This window comes from Rhincodon typus, chromosome 23 (genome assembly GCF_021869965.1).
Source record: "Rhincodon typus isolate 14 chromosome 23, sRhiTyp1.1, whole genome shotgun sequence".
NCBI classification, from domain to species: Eukaryota; Metazoa; Chordata; class Chondrichthyes; order Orectolobiformes; family Rhincodontidae; genus Rhincodon; species Rhincodon typus.
Genome location: NC_063354.1, coordinates 18,675,783 through 18,691,294, shown reverse-complemented (window position 1 = coordinate 18,691,294; position 15,512 = coordinate 18,675,783). Strand labels below are relative to the sequence as shown.

Genomic DNA, 15,512 nt, shown 5'->3' with positions numbered 1-15,512 from the left:
TTTACTTAAAAAATTTTAACATCCAATTTAATTAATTAAGCAGATTAGAGATGGCTAGGCAGTTTAAATATTGTAGTTGTAGTGTGGGGGAGTTGGAGGAGGGGAGGGGATCGGGAAGGGGATGAGAGGACGTTGTGGGGGTGGGGGGGGGGAATAAATCATGGATGGCAGTCATCTATATGCCCCTCAAGGGTTGCCTCATTGTAGGACAAAGTTTAAAATCAGTAAATAATGGAGGCATGTAAGATTGCCACTACACATGGTCATGGGTAATTTAATCTGCATAGACTGGACAAAATCAGGTGGGCTACAGTAACACGAAAGAAGAATTTGTAGAGAGCAAGGGGATTGTTTCTTCGAGCAGTACATTGGTTTGTTGCCTGGTAGGTTGTACAGTGTTACATCCAACAATGTGTAGCGAGGTAATATTGGTCAGAGATCTTGTAATTAAGGATCCTCAAGGAGTACCCACCACGACATGGTACAGTGTCAAATTCAGCTTGACCAAGAGCAATTCAGATCTGAAACCAGTTTCATCAATCTACACAAGGACAATTACAGTGGTATGAAAGAAGAATTATCTAAACTAGGCTGGGAAAATAGACTAAGGGGAAGGGCAGTGGATGACCAGTGGCAGACATTTCTGCAGGTTTTTCGTAATGCTCAACAAAAATTTGTTCCAGTCAAAAAAAGGTAGTATTCAATAAGAAGAACGAACCAACCAGGGTTAACAAAAGCAGTCAAGGAGAAATATCCAATCAAAATTTTGTTGGTATATTTAAAAAACGTAAAGAGAGAGAGACCCTTGGTGGACGTTACTGGGGATTTGATAACAGCAACAGGGAAATGGCAGATTGGTTTAAACCAATATTCTGCAGTCTTAATGGTGGAGGACACTGAAAACGTCCCAAAGATATCAGATAAGCAAGATGCTAAGGGAGGCGAATTTCCAAGAGGCATTTGTTAAGGTTATCGCACAGGATAGGCATTGTATTAGCATGGACTGAGGATTGGTTAATACACAGAAGACAAAGTCAGGATTAATAGTTCTTTTTCAGGTTAGAAATATGTAACTGGTGAAGTACCCCAAGGATCGGTCCTATTGTCTCAATTATTTACTATCTATGTTAATGACTTGGAGGAGGGGGTAGAATATAATGTATCTAAATTTGCTGACAATACAAACAGTAGTGGGAAGACAGGCTATGATGAAGGCAAAAGGAATTTGCATGGGGATCCAGACTGGTTAAGCAAGCACGAGGTTGACAAATTATGTTTAAAGTTGGAAACACGAACTTGGAAACTAGGAGCTGCTGCTGGCTATTCAGCCTTTTAAGCCTGTTGCACCATTCAGAACGATCATGGTTGATCTTACAGCTCAATATTTCCATATTCCCACTTTCTCCCCATAGTCCAAGATGCCTTTAAAATCTATTAAACGCGTCTTTCTTAAATAGATTCAATGACTTGGCCTTCACAGCCTTCTGTGGTACAGATTCGCTACCCTTTGAGTGAAGAAAGTTTTCTTCATCTCAGTACTAAACCTTGAGACTGTGTCCCCTAGCTCTAGACTCCCCAACCGTCCTTCCTGCATGTCTGTCCAGCCTGTTACTATTTTATACATTTCAATCAATTCTATTTTATCCTTCTAAACTCTAGTGAAGTTAGCCCAGTCAAACCACTCTCTTCATACAATGGTGCTGCTAGCACTCTAGTTAACCTCAGCTATATTCTTTCTTTGGCTAAGTATATAACTCTTAGGTAAGGAGACCAACACTGCACGCAATGCTCCAGGTGTGGTCTCACTAATGCCTTGTATAACTGCAGTAAGACATGCCTAGTTCGGAATTCAAATTCTCTTGCAATGAAGGCCAGCATATCATTTGCCGCACCTGCCTACCTACTTTCATTGACTGGTGTACAAGGACTTCCATCCATACTTCCCAATGTATCACCACTTACACAATAGTCTTCCTTTCTGCTTTTCATACAAAATATATAACTTAACATTTAGCCACATCGTACTGCATCTGCCATGTAATTACCCACTCATTCAACTTGTCTAAATCACCTTGAAACCATGTTGCATCCTCCTCCCAATTCTCAATCCCGCTCAAGTTTCATGTCATCAGCAAACTTGGAAATGTTGCATTTGGTTTTCTCATCCAAGTTACTTATATCCATCATCAGTAAGAGGCCCAAGCACCGATCCTTGCAGCACTCTACTAGTCACTGTCCACTACTGCAAAAATGACTAATTTATTCCCATTCTATTTCTCATGTGTCAACCAATTCTTGATTCATGACAATATATTACCCCCCATTCTGTAATTTTGCCCACTAACCAGAGTACTCTTATCACAAACCTTCTGCAAATCCAAATATACAGCATCCACTGGTTCTCCCTTATGTATTTTACTAGTTACGTCTTCAAAAAAATAAAAACAACATTCCAGTAGATTTGCTAAGCATGAAGGAAATTAGGCAGCAAATTGCGAGGTCATGTACTTTGGGAGAATAAATCAAAAGGCTGGTTATGATTTAATCTTAAACTCCGAGAAAAGTACGGCACAAAAGGACGTGGATGTTTTTGTGCACAAAATACAATGTTAACATGCAAGTGCAACTGTAATTAAGACAATAATTGGAATTCTAACATTTCTTGCTAGGGGCTTAGAGTTAAAAATAAAGAAATGCTACAACATGGATTACTGTGTACAGTTTTGGCTCCTGTATTGAAAAAAGAATACACTGGCTTGGAGGTAGCTCCATCAGATGCTCACGTGGTTGATTTCTGGGAAGAAGGGGTTCATGTATCAACAACAGTTAAACAGGCCAGACCTTTGTTCAAGATAACAAGGTGTAGAGCTGGATGAACACAGCAGGCCAAACAGCATCAGAGGAGCAGGAAAGCTGACGTTTCGGGCCTAGACCCTTCTTCAGAAATAGGGGAGGGGAAGGGGGTTCTGAAATAAATAGGGAGAGAGGCAGATAGAAGATGGATAAAGGAGAAGATAGGTGGAGAGGAGACAGACAGGTCAAAGAGGTGGGGATGGAGCCAGTAAAGGAGAGAGTGTAGGTGGGAAGTTAGGGAGGGGATAGGTCAGTCCAGGGAGGACGGACAGGTCAAGGGGGCGGGATTAGGCTAGTAGGTAGGAGATGGGGGTGGGGCTTGAAGTGGGAGGAAGGACAGGTGAGGGAGGCAGGGACAAGCTGGACTGGTTTTGGGATGCGGTTGGGGGAGGGGAGATTTCGAAGCTTGTGAAGTCCACATTGATACCATTGGGCTGCAGGGTTCCCAAGCGAAATAGGAGGTGCTGTTCCTGCAACCTTTGGGTGGCATCGTTGTGGCACTGCAGGAGGCCCAGGATCATCCACTTCACAAACACCTTCCACCCCAACCTTAAGTTCACCTGGACCATCTCTGATACCTCTCTCTCCTTCCTGGACCTCCGTTTCCATCTCTGGCAACCACCTGGAAACGGATATCCATTTCAAGCCCACCGACTCCCACAGCTACCTAAAATACACCTCCTCCCACCCACCTTCCTGCAAAAAAAAAAACCATCCCCTATTTCCAATTCCTTCGCCTCTGCCCCCAGGATGAGGCATTCCACTCCCGAACATCTCAGATGTCCTCGTTTTTCAAGGACCGCAACTTCCACCCCCCTCAGTGGTCGATATCGCCCTCGACCGGTGTCTCCGCATTTCCCGCAACTCATCCCTCACACCCCCTCCCCGCAAATAACAACCAAAACAGAATCCCCCTCGTCCTCACGTACCACCCCACCAACCTCCGGATCCAACGCATCATCCTCCGACACTTCCGCCATCTGCAATCCGACCCCACACCAAAGACATTTTTCCCTCACCACCCTTATCTGCTTTCCAGAGGGACCACTCTCTCCGTGACTCCCTTGTCCATTCCACACTCCCCTCCAGCCCCACCACACCCAGCACTTTTCCCTGCACCTGCAGGAAGTGCTACACCTACCCCTACCCCTACACCTCCCCCCTCACCCCCATCCCAGGCCCCAAGAAGACTTTCCACATCAAGCAGACGTTTACCTGCACATCTGCTAATGTGGTATACTGTATCTGCTGTTCCCGTTGTGGCCTCCTCTACAATCAGGGAAACCAAGCGGAGGCTTAGGAACCGCTTTGCGGAACACCTACGCTCAGTTCGCACTAAACAACTGCCCCTCCCATTCCGCAGACAACATGTCCATCCCCTCCTGCAGTGCCACAACGATGCCACCCGAAGGTTGCAGGAACAGCACCTCATATTTCGCTTGGGAACCCTGCAGCCCAATGGTATCAATGTGGACTTCACAAATTTCAAAATCTTCCTGCCCCCTATCGCATCCGAAAACCCAGCCCCAGCTTGTCCCCACCTCCCTAACCTGTCCTTCCTCCCACCTATCCCCTCCTCCCACCTCAAGCCTCACCTCCATCTCCTACCTACTAGCCTAATCCCACCCCCTTGACCTGACCGTCCTCCCTGGACTGACCTATCCCCTCCCTAACTCCCCACCTACACTCACTTTTACTGGCTCCATCCTCGCCTCTTTGACCCGTCTGTCTCCTCTTCACCTATCTTCTCCTTTATCCATCTTCTCTCCGCCTCCATCTCTCCCTATTTATTTCAGAACCCCCTTCCCCTCCCCCATTTCTGAAGGAGGGTCGAGGCCCGAAACGTCAGCTTTCCTGCTCGGCCTGCTGTGTTCATCCAGCTCTACATCTTGTTATCTCAGATTCTCTAGCATCTGCAGTTCCTACTATCTCAGACCTTTGTTCATCCAAGTTTAGAAGAATGGAGGCTGATCTTATTGAAACAAGATTTTGAGGAGACCTGACAGGGTAGCAGTTTAGGAAATATTTCCATTAGTGGGGCATCTCACGTTAGTGGTCACAGTTACAGAATTGAGACACAAAGGAATTTCTTTTCTCAAAGAGTAAATGAATATCTGGAATTCTCTACCCCAGAAAGTTATGGAGCCTTGATCATTGACAGGATGAAACCGGTAGACAGATCTTTGAAATAAATAGGGGAATTGAAAGCTATGAAGAGCTAGCATGAAAGAGGAGTGAGACCTAGGGCAGATCAGCCCTAGGCTTGTAAATTAATGGTGCAGGTTTCAGGAGATAAATGTCCTTCCCTTTTTCCTAATTCTCATGTCATATGTTCTAACATCTGAATCTCCATTTGTATCTTCTTTAGTACTACTGAACCCAAATGATAACACATGCTCCTGAGGCAATCACTGTCTTTCAAGGAGGGACGGAAACAATACATGTCCAAAATGACATTGAAAATTATTTTCATTATGCAATTAGTTTCTCTGCTCAGAATTAGAAGTAAGGTCGAACTTAAATTGCTAAAGTTAAAGTTAATGTACCTCATTATGTGTTTATTTTTGCTTTTAAAAGTGAAACACTTACATTTTACAAAAACTGAAAAAAAGTCCAGTAATCACTGCACTTCGTACAAACTTTCAGCAAATGACCAGATCTGGATTGACAACTAAAGCAGCTTATGATCTTGTGTACTAAACATCATACAAAATGATTACCTGCAGATAACATTATGAACATTGAAAAAAAAAGTACCATTTATTATTCTCACATGAATGAGTAGATGACAAACAACATATTATTTTACTATGTCTACAGTACAGCATTATAAAGGTTCCACTGTGCCAATCACTGCAATATGTCCCTCAACTGTCTCTAACCCAGAACATATTCACACAACAATACAACTGTAACAATATATCTCGACATACATTTACTTTAAAGCTAAGTTATCCAACAAATGTTATGGTTACTCAGAATATGTTACTACAGCATTTTGTTGGAGAAATTAACATTAAATATTTACTAAATTTTAATCTGTTTTATTTGTGCTTTGTGCATGGCCATTAACAGAAGTAAAATTAAAAAGGGAAAACTATAGATACTGCAAACCTGAAATAAAACCCAATACATAAACCTGGTTTTTATGTGCACTTTTGATTTAATTTGCAATTTGATTTAATTTCTTCTAATTTTTTTTGATGAGATTAAATGACTAGAGGAACACTGAATTCTAAATTAAGTGATCTCCTAAAAATTAGCTTAGCTACCTATAAAAATAATTAAGTAATCGATTCCATTGTGATCAGCCTTCAAAAATTTAATGTCGATTTAACAATATATGGAAGTATCATAAAGTTTTAATTTTACACTTTAAAAATTTCATTCAGAATTGTTTTTGATTTGAGATGGTCAAACATTTTGCAAACAATCATTATAAGACAACTTTGTACTTTGCTAATATATATACACCAATTTAGTTCTTTTTTATTCTTAAATACATAAACACATTTATTAATTTCACATTCAATGTTATCCTATTTTAAAGAACATATTTATAGATTTAATTCTAGAAATTGGTAGTACACAGCATTTCTTGTGAAGACAAAGTTCCAATTACTGCCACATTTTAAGAAAATATAGTTACATTGATGCTTAAAACCTGCTACAACCAGAGGAAATGAGAAATGAAAGACTTGAGAATTGGCAGTTGAATGTAAAAAAAATAGGGTACTCACAACAAACATGAAGAGTGTGTAGAATATGAGAGCCATAGCACTGAAGGACTGGATCGAGGCCATCATGTTCCTTTGCAAACTCAGTGGCAGCACTATAAATACAGAGACTGCAAATAGCAAGAACACTCGAAATCCTGGTGTTACCTAAATAAGAAAAAAAGGTAGTAAAAGTTCAAAAATGTTAGAATCCCATTGTGCCAACAGGTTACAGCACAAGTTCATTTCTTATGACAAGGTATGGCCCTGCAGTAAACAGATTACATGAACTAAAAATGCAATATACCTAAAAATACAAATCATTGGAGTAATAATATTGTAATTTAATCAGTGTTAAAACAAGGTCAGAACCAAACCACATGAATCTTGAAGGGTTTATGGTTGTCAGCTGAAACCCAAAATTAAAATTGTAGTCTATTATTCTTCGTTTACTTTTTTCTATAAAAAATTCAGATTTGCTAAAGAGAGTACAATAATAACAACATCAGTTATAGGCAGCATCAAAAATATAATAACAGCAGTCTGAGACAGGTCATTGTAAGGTCATCATAAAAGATTATTACTGTCAGAAAATTCAAAGGAATACCAGAACACGATAGAAATCAGGGAATGAGATACAAAGCTGTCATTCGCTTGAGGGACTTAACTGACTTCACAAGCATTCAGAATGAAACTCATTTTTTGATGGATATTTGCACCCCAACATGACAATATCGCCACAAAGGTCTTGCGGTTCATTTATATGCATGATTTTAGCATCCTTTAATTATAGCGCAGCTGAAGAGTTGAAATCAAAATGACAAAAACATGAGGTACAGATCAAGTTTTCCCAAGTTTATGATCTGCATAACTCAGACTTCATATATTATTGAGCCATTTCAGGAAGCTCCCCTCCACCCCATTCCAATAAATGGATAGCATTCCTATTAGCTAATTGTTTGGTATAACTAGATGATGTAAAATGTAGCATATTTTATTTGGCTGAGATAGTACAACTAGATAATTGCAGTTGTGTGCCACTCTTGAAAGTAAACTTTTTTGATCTCAATTTATGCTGTATGCAAAATTCACTTACTTGAAGTCCAAGCAATTGAGCAAAGAAATTGGATCCTAAATCAGCAATAACGACGTAAAAAGCAATACAGGTACCCAACATCAAACCAATCAAGCTAGAAAGTAAACAGAAGTCCATAATTAATAGCCTGAAATAAAACTTAACCCTTATCTACCCCAAACCACAGCAAGCACCACCTCGTATGATATAAAAATCACACAGACCTTAAGGTCTGATCTTAAGTTTTGTCTTCCATCTGCAGGGTTTTAAAGATTATTTCAGGTGGAATGACAGCAGAAACCTTCAACACTAAAATTAGATAACTGGAAAAATACAAAAATAAAGGATATCACTTAGCTCATACCCTTGGTCACAATCTAGAGACCTTTGGAGGAAAGTACTTGCATTCAGACATCAAATAGGGTTTACAGGGCTATGGGCCAAAAGCAGGCAAATGGGACAAGTTCAATTTAGGATACCTGGTCAACATGGATGAACTGGACCAAAGAGTCTGTTTCCGTGCTGTATGACTTTGACTAAGTAGACTGTATTCAGTTACTGATTAACCTGTGAAAACTCACTATCAAGGTGGCTAAGATTTTTTTCAAGATATGTGCAAAGCAAAGTAATCTTTAACAAAGGCATACAGGTTTACTGGCATTACGTACTACAAACCTTGGGCGGATGGAGTTTAATGTTGGAAAGTATGAGCTCATGCACTTTGCTAGCAAGAATCAAAAGGCAGTCAATTATTTAAATGGAGACAGCAGAGGGATCTGTGTTGCCTTATGCATGAAACAAAATTAGCATGCAGGTACAGCAACAGTGAAATTTTGGCCTTTATTACTATGAGGTGAGAATTTAAAAATAGGGAAATCTTGTAACAAGTGAAGCCTTGGTGAACTGCGCCTGGAGTAATGCATGCAGTTTTGGTCCCCGCATTCAAGAAAGAATGTAACAGCACTGAAGGCAGATCAAAAGGAATTTACTAAGCCGATTCCTGAATGAAAGGTTTGAGTTATCCAGAGCTTCTGAACAGCTTCAGCCTTTATTCATGAGAGTTTGGATCAAGGAATCCTGGGGAGAGTTGCCAGACAAAAACATAAGGGTGCAGGTGCATAATTCCTTGAGAGTGGAGTCGCAGGTAGACAAGGTGGTGAAGGCAGCGTTTGGCATGCTCACTTTCGTTGGTCAGAACGTTGAGTATAGGAGTTGGAGCATCATGTTGCAGCTGTACAGGACATTGGTGAGGCCACTTTTAGAATACCGTGTACAATTCTGGTCGCCCTTCTATAAAGAAGGATGTTGTTAAACTGGAGGCTGCTGAAAAGCTTTAAGGATGTTGCCAGGACTGGACAGTTTGTCATAGGAAGAGGCTGAATAGGTTGGGGCCTTTCCCCCTGGTACAGAAGCTGAGGGGTGACTTAGAGTTTTATAAAATCATGAGGGGCATGGATAGGCTGAATAGCCAAGATCTTTTTCCTCGGGTAGGGAGTCCAAAATTAGACGGCATAAGTTTAAGGTAAGACGTTAAAGATTTAAAAAGGATCTGAGGGGTAATCTTTTTCATTCACAGGGTGGTGCATGTATGGAATGAACTGCCAGAGGAAGTAGTAGAGGCAGGTACAATTACAACAATTAAAAGGCATCTGGATGGGTACGAGAATAGGTAGGGTTGAGAGGGATATGGGCCAAATACTGGCAAATGGGACTAGGTCAGATTGGGACATCTGGTGGGCAAGGACGAGTTGGACCGAAGGGTCTGTTCCGTGTTGTATGAATCTAATGACGCCAAGTGCTCTAATCGAAATGTACAAGTTCTGAAAGGACTTGATAAGATAGATGTTGAGATATGTCAACTCATGGGTGGGGATCTTGAACTAGAAAACACTGTCCCTTCATTCTGTAAGTGTTATTTAAAACCGAGATATAACATTATGTCTTCTTTCAGAGCATATGAATGTTTGGAATTCTCTACCCCAGACAGCTGTGGATACTAGATCACAAAGTATTTAAAGAGATGGTAGGTAGATTTGAGTTATCATGGAAAGGAGGGCTGAGGTGATGTCATGAAAAAAAAAAAGGTGAGCCTGGGGCAGATTAGCCAAGGTCTCAGAGTGCCTGGGCAGGCTCGAGGGCTGAATGTTCGGTCCTGCTTCTATTTCTTATGTTCTTACCCTTCTCTAACCTTCTCAATGCACCATGAAATTTAGCACAGCAAAGTGGGTCGTTCCCCACACATCTCTGCTTTAATCAAGTTTCAGTAATTCCTATGATATTTATTCATTCTCAATTCATCACCACTTTAACTAATACCTCATAGTTCCATTAGTTTTGGCATAGGTAGGAAACGGGGTTTGGTTAACTTCCTCTGATCCTTCCTGTAGCCACAATATTCTTTAGTTTTAGTTGGTGTATCATACATCATACATGCTTGCCCAGTTTACACCCTTCCCCACTGTTTTATTTGTCCCAGTCAGGTGTTTTTTTTTTGACTGAACATCACTCAATCATCAGCAAATATCCCACTTTAGATCTTATTATACAGGGAAGATCATTGATGAAGCAACCGAAGTGACTCGGTTAGGACTTTATCCTGAAGAGCTCTGGATCTGATGTCCTGGCACTGGGTGACTTTTTTTTTAAAAAAACATTTGTTCATGGGTTCAGACATCGCTTCTATGGCAACCGTTATTGCATATTCTTAACTGCCCTGGAGATGGTGGTGAGCTGCCTTCTTGAACAAATTTTTGGAGCATAAGTGCACTCACCGCACTGTTAGGAAGAGTGTCCAAGATTCTGACTCAGTGAAAACAAAGGCATTGTGATGTAGTTCCAAGTCAGGGTGGTATGACCTTGAACAGCAACTTAAAAATGCTAGTGTTCCCATGCATCTGCTGCCTTTGTCCCTCTAAGTGGTCAAAATCATAAACATGGAAGCTGCTATTGAAGAAAGTTTGCTACGTTGCCGTATAGTGTCTACTGCATGATGCACAAATGTGGTGGTGATGGAGAGGGAGTGAATCTTGAAGGTGGCGGATGGAGGTACCAATCAAACAGAATGCTTTGTCTTGAATGGTTTGATCTTCAAGCATTCTTGGAACTTCATCCATCTAGGCAAGTGGAGAATATTCCATCGCACTCCTGTCTTGTCTTGTAGATGGTGGACAGGCATCGGAGATACAAGTGCTCACCGCAGAAATTTCTAGCATCTAACTTGCTCTTGTAACTATCATATTACTGTGACTGGTGCAACTCCACGTTTCTGCTCAATAGTAACTTATGGTTGCTGATAGTGGGATGTTCAGTAGTATTCATGCCATTGAATTTCAAGGAGATAATCAGATTTTCTCTTGTTTGAAATGATCATGATTGCAACTTGTGTAACACAAATGCTACTAGCCACTTATAAGCCCAAGTGTTGTCCAGGTCTTGCGTCATTTGACCACAGACTACCTTCATATTGGAATAACTGCAAATGGTGCTGGACATTGTGCAATCATCAGTGAATGACCTTGTGGAGGAAGAAAGGTCATTGATGAAATGGCTGAAAATGGTTGGGCATAGACACTCCTGGACTGATGGGTCACATACACTTGGAATAAATAGGAATTGTTTCACAAGTTATTTTACTATCACAATCCACAGACATCCAAATTTACTAGTTGGACTTGCAGCAAGTTCCAACATGTAAAGGGTAGAGAAGGTGGTTTCAAAATTTGATGTCTCCTTATTTTGTAATGCAGGTTTCTTAGTCAAAATATGCTCAACAGGTAGAAGATAACACTGCACGAAGATTAATGGATATTAATGGAAGGTAAGTCTTGTGCAAAAACAAGAGGGCAAGAACAAACAGCACAGGGCCATGAAAAGAATGAACAAATTAAAGCAACAAACAGAATCAAGGAGAAAAACAGGGAAAGTAACAAGATAAAATGATTAAATAAAAATATTTCAGCTTTACAATGGTTACCTACATTTCATTAGCAGTTATTGATCACAGTTTCTATTTTATAATTAGCATTATAATTCCTTACATTCTTTTAAATGCTAGTACACAAATGATTGAGATCTAAAACAATTTCGTAACTGTACAGGTCAATCACGTCAATGTGGACAGTACCAATTTAAATCAAAATTGGCCCCTTAAATGATGTAGCTTTTCAAAGTTATGGCACAACCTTTAAAGTTAAACAAAGGAGCTGCCCAGGAATTCAAAACTAGCTAGGGAGCATTTTAACTGCAGATGCTGCAAAACAGAAAATTCACACAGCTGACCTTACAACATAACCTCAAAACTACTCATGAATTCTGAATGGTCTGGAGTGATCAGCTATCAAATGACGATAAAGAGACAAGAGTCTAAATTTGTGCAGAAGCTAAAATGCACACCTGAGAGCAAAAGTTACATTGCAGCCAACCTAATCCCCAACTGCCCAGCAGAAGGCTGTGATGATCTCTTATAAAACTGCTGCTGTACTTGGTGTGTCAGGACACCCATTCTGCTGTTAAGAAGGGAGATCCAGGATTTCAACTGAACAACAGTGAAGAAACAGCAATATACTTCCAAGTCAGAACTGAACACAACTTGAAGAGGAACTTGCAAGTGGTGGTCCTGCCATGCACCAGTTGCCTTTGTCCTTCAGAAGTAGAGATCGCAGGTTTGGAATATGATGTCAGAGAAACCTCAGCAAGTTACTGCAGTATATCTCCTAGATGATAACACTGCTATCATTGTGCATCAGTGGTGAAGGGTGTCAATGTTGACTATGCAGTGGATATACTGTCAACCAAATGGGATGCTTTGCCTTGGATGGCATCAAGCTTCTTCAGTGTTGTTGAAGCTGCATTTATTCAAGAAAGTGAAGATCATTCCACCACATTTGTGACGTGCGCCTTGTAGATGGTAGACAGGCAGAAGGGAGACAGGTGATGAGTCAATTGCTTGAGAGCTTTTTGCCTCTGATCTGCTCTTGTAGACAGTTTTTTTGCTAACTGTTTCACTTCAGATTCTGATCAACGGTAAGCCTCGGGATGTTCACAGTTGGGAGTTCAGTGATGGCAATGCCATTGAGAAATAAAGACAATGGTTCTTGCAGGAGATATTCATTGCCTGGCACAGTAGCTACTGGTCACTTATCAGCCCAACCTGCATACTGTCCAGATCCTGCTACATATGGACACACACTGCCTCAACATCTGAGTTAGAGTTTATTTATTCATTCCTCGGGATGCAGGTATCACTAGCTGGGCTCATTTATTGCCCACCCCTAATTGCCCAAAGGGCAGTTAAAAGTCAGCCACATTGCTGAGTCTGGTGATGCATGCATGCCAGAAAAGGACAGATCTCTTTTGCTAAAGGGCATTAATAAACTTGATGGATTTTTCTAACAATCGACAATCATCACTAGACTGTTCTTCCCAGATTTTTGTTGAACTGAAATTCCATCTGCAGGATCATGACAAGATTTGAATCCAGGTCCAAAAACATTACCTAGGTCTCTGGATTAATAGTCTAGCGATAATGCCATCCTCACCGTATGTTGAACATTGCGCAATCAATGAACATCTGCAGTTCTAATCTTATGATGAAGCAAGGTCTTTGACGAAGCAGCTGAAGATGTAAAGGCCTTGGATACTGCCCTGAGAAACTACTTCAATGATGTTGGTATGATAGAATTTATAAGCATAACCAGAGTTTTCCCATTAGTATTGCTACGATTTCTTGTCACCATGCTTTGTCAACTGCTGCCTTGATGTCAAGGGCAATCACTCTCACTTCGATTCTGTAGGTTAGCTCTTTCACCCATTTTTGGATCAAGGTTGTAATGAAGTCAGGAGCCAAGCGACCTGGTGAAATCCAAACTGAGCAGGTTTTCTCCTTCCAACTGCCGCTTGATTGTATCGTCAATGACCTTTTCTATCATATTGCAGACTGATAAGGTGGTAATTGCCCAGGTTAGATTTGTTCTGTCCTTTTCTTTGTGACAGGATAATTTCCACATTGTTGAGCAGATGCCAGGTTTTTGGAGAAGCTTAGCCAAGGGTGCAGGTGGTTCTGGAGATTGAATCTTCAGTATTAATACCAGAATGCAGTCAGGGCCCATTGTCTTTGCAGTATCCTGTCTCTTCAGCTGTTTCTGATATCATGCAGAGTGAATTAAATTGTCTGAAGACCAATGTGATGGTAGGGACTTCACGAGGAAGCTGAAATACATCATCCATATGGCACTTCTGGCTGAAACAATGGATACAGATATGTTAGCCATATCTTTTGCACTGATGTGCTGGGCTCCCCCATTATTGGGGGTGGGAATATTTGTGAAAGCCTTCAGCTCTTTTAATTGTCTATCACCAACCATGACTGTATGTGGCAGAAATGACAGTGTACATCTGATCAGTTGGTTGTAGAATGGCTTAGTCCTGCATATTATATGCTGCTTCTGGCATGAAAATAGTCCTGTCTTATAGATTCCACAGAGTGACAGCTCATTTTTAGGTATGCCTGTTTCTGCCCTTTCTTCATTCTTCATCGATTCCGGGCTGATTTCTCCACTTGATTGTAATGGTATGAGATATGCCGGGCCATAGGCTATAGATTTAGGTTGAATACAATTCTGATGGCCGAGCCTCGTGGACATCCAGATTTCAGTTGCTAGATTTGTTCAAAGTCTATCCCATGTACCAGGTGCTAGTGTGTTTTTTTTTAAACTAAATGGAAGAACTCTTCAATGTGAATGCTGGACTTTATTCCACAATGACTGTGCAGTGGTCACTCCAATGCAGTCCCTGACAGACAATCTTTTTGTAGATAGATTAGGGAGGATAAGGTCAAGTAGATGGTTTGCTCAATCTGCCGCAGACTCAGTTTAGGAGTTCATCCTTTCGGATTTGGTCAGCAGTCATGCTGTCCAGCCACTCTTGTTGATAGACATTGAGATTTCCCCACCCAGAGTATATTCTGTGTCCTGCTCACCCTCAGATTTTCCTCCAAAATGGCAGATTTCTTTCCCTAAAGGACATTAATGAACGAGTTGGGTTTCTACAACAATCACATAGTCGTCATTAGGCTAGTTTAGAATTCCAGATTTTACTGAATTCAAATTTCACCATTTGCCATGCTAGGATTTGAACCCATGTTGCCAGAACATTTGTCTGGGATTCTAGATTACTGATCCAGTGACAATACGACTACTCCACCACCTCTCAAAAACTATTTAAAACAATGAAATCTGTCTCTGAGGATACAGGCAAGAGTAGTGACACACTTAGATAATCCAAAGGTCACTGCTTCTGTTTAGAGAATCTCAAATTCTTGGACCTCTCTGGAAACATCAGTTATAATGCACAACTTCAAAACCAGAAATGAAGTCATCCACGGGAGATAATTTCAACATTAAGGGAAAGTACACAGAAAAGTCAAATCACCAATCAAGCACTCAAGTCAGCTTTGCAGCAGTATGTTTATGTGGCAATGTAAAAGCAGGCCAGTGAACAGTTACAGAGCAATTTGAAACACAGCTTTTTGGGAAGCCTCTCAATTTTCAGAGTGCTGTATTTTAACTGAAGATGCAAAAAAGATGCCAAGCAGTAGAGACCTGTCCTTTTAGTCCAAGTCAATTACACTCTAATTACTGAAGAAAGGAAGTCTATAATTAGTGAAGAACATTGCTCCACAATTATTCGGCTGCATGGATTAGTTGTCAGGACTGAAATATTACAGTTTAAATTGTAAACGACCTCTACAGTAATGTGATCAACGTTCTAATAAGATACAAGTGTTAACCCTTAACAGTCGAAGTTTGAAGCACTTTTGATTTTATGGCCCTTAATATCTTACGCTTATGTCATTTACTTATTTCGTTCTT

The 15,512-nt window shown here is 40.7% G+C and overlaps 1 protein-coding gene across 1 annotated transcript in view; it reads right to left on the bottom strand.

The window, feature by feature from the left end:
- Positions 1-15,512, bottom strand: part of LOC109910947 (putative sodium-coupled neutral amino acid transporter 10) — an 84,696-nt gene that overhangs the window by 54,456 nt on the left and 14,728 nt on the right. Inside the window, exons 4-6 of the mRNA XM_048611109.1 lie at positions 7,666-7,759; positions 6,594-6,737; positions 4,822-4,852 (exon numbers count right to left, since the gene is read on the bottom strand). Coding sequence (XP_048467066.1) covers positions 4,822-4,852; positions 6,594-6,737; positions 7,666-7,759 — 269 coding nt within the window. The remainder of the gene's footprint in view (positions 1-4,821; positions 4,853-6,593; positions 6,738-7,665; positions 7,760-15,512) is intronic.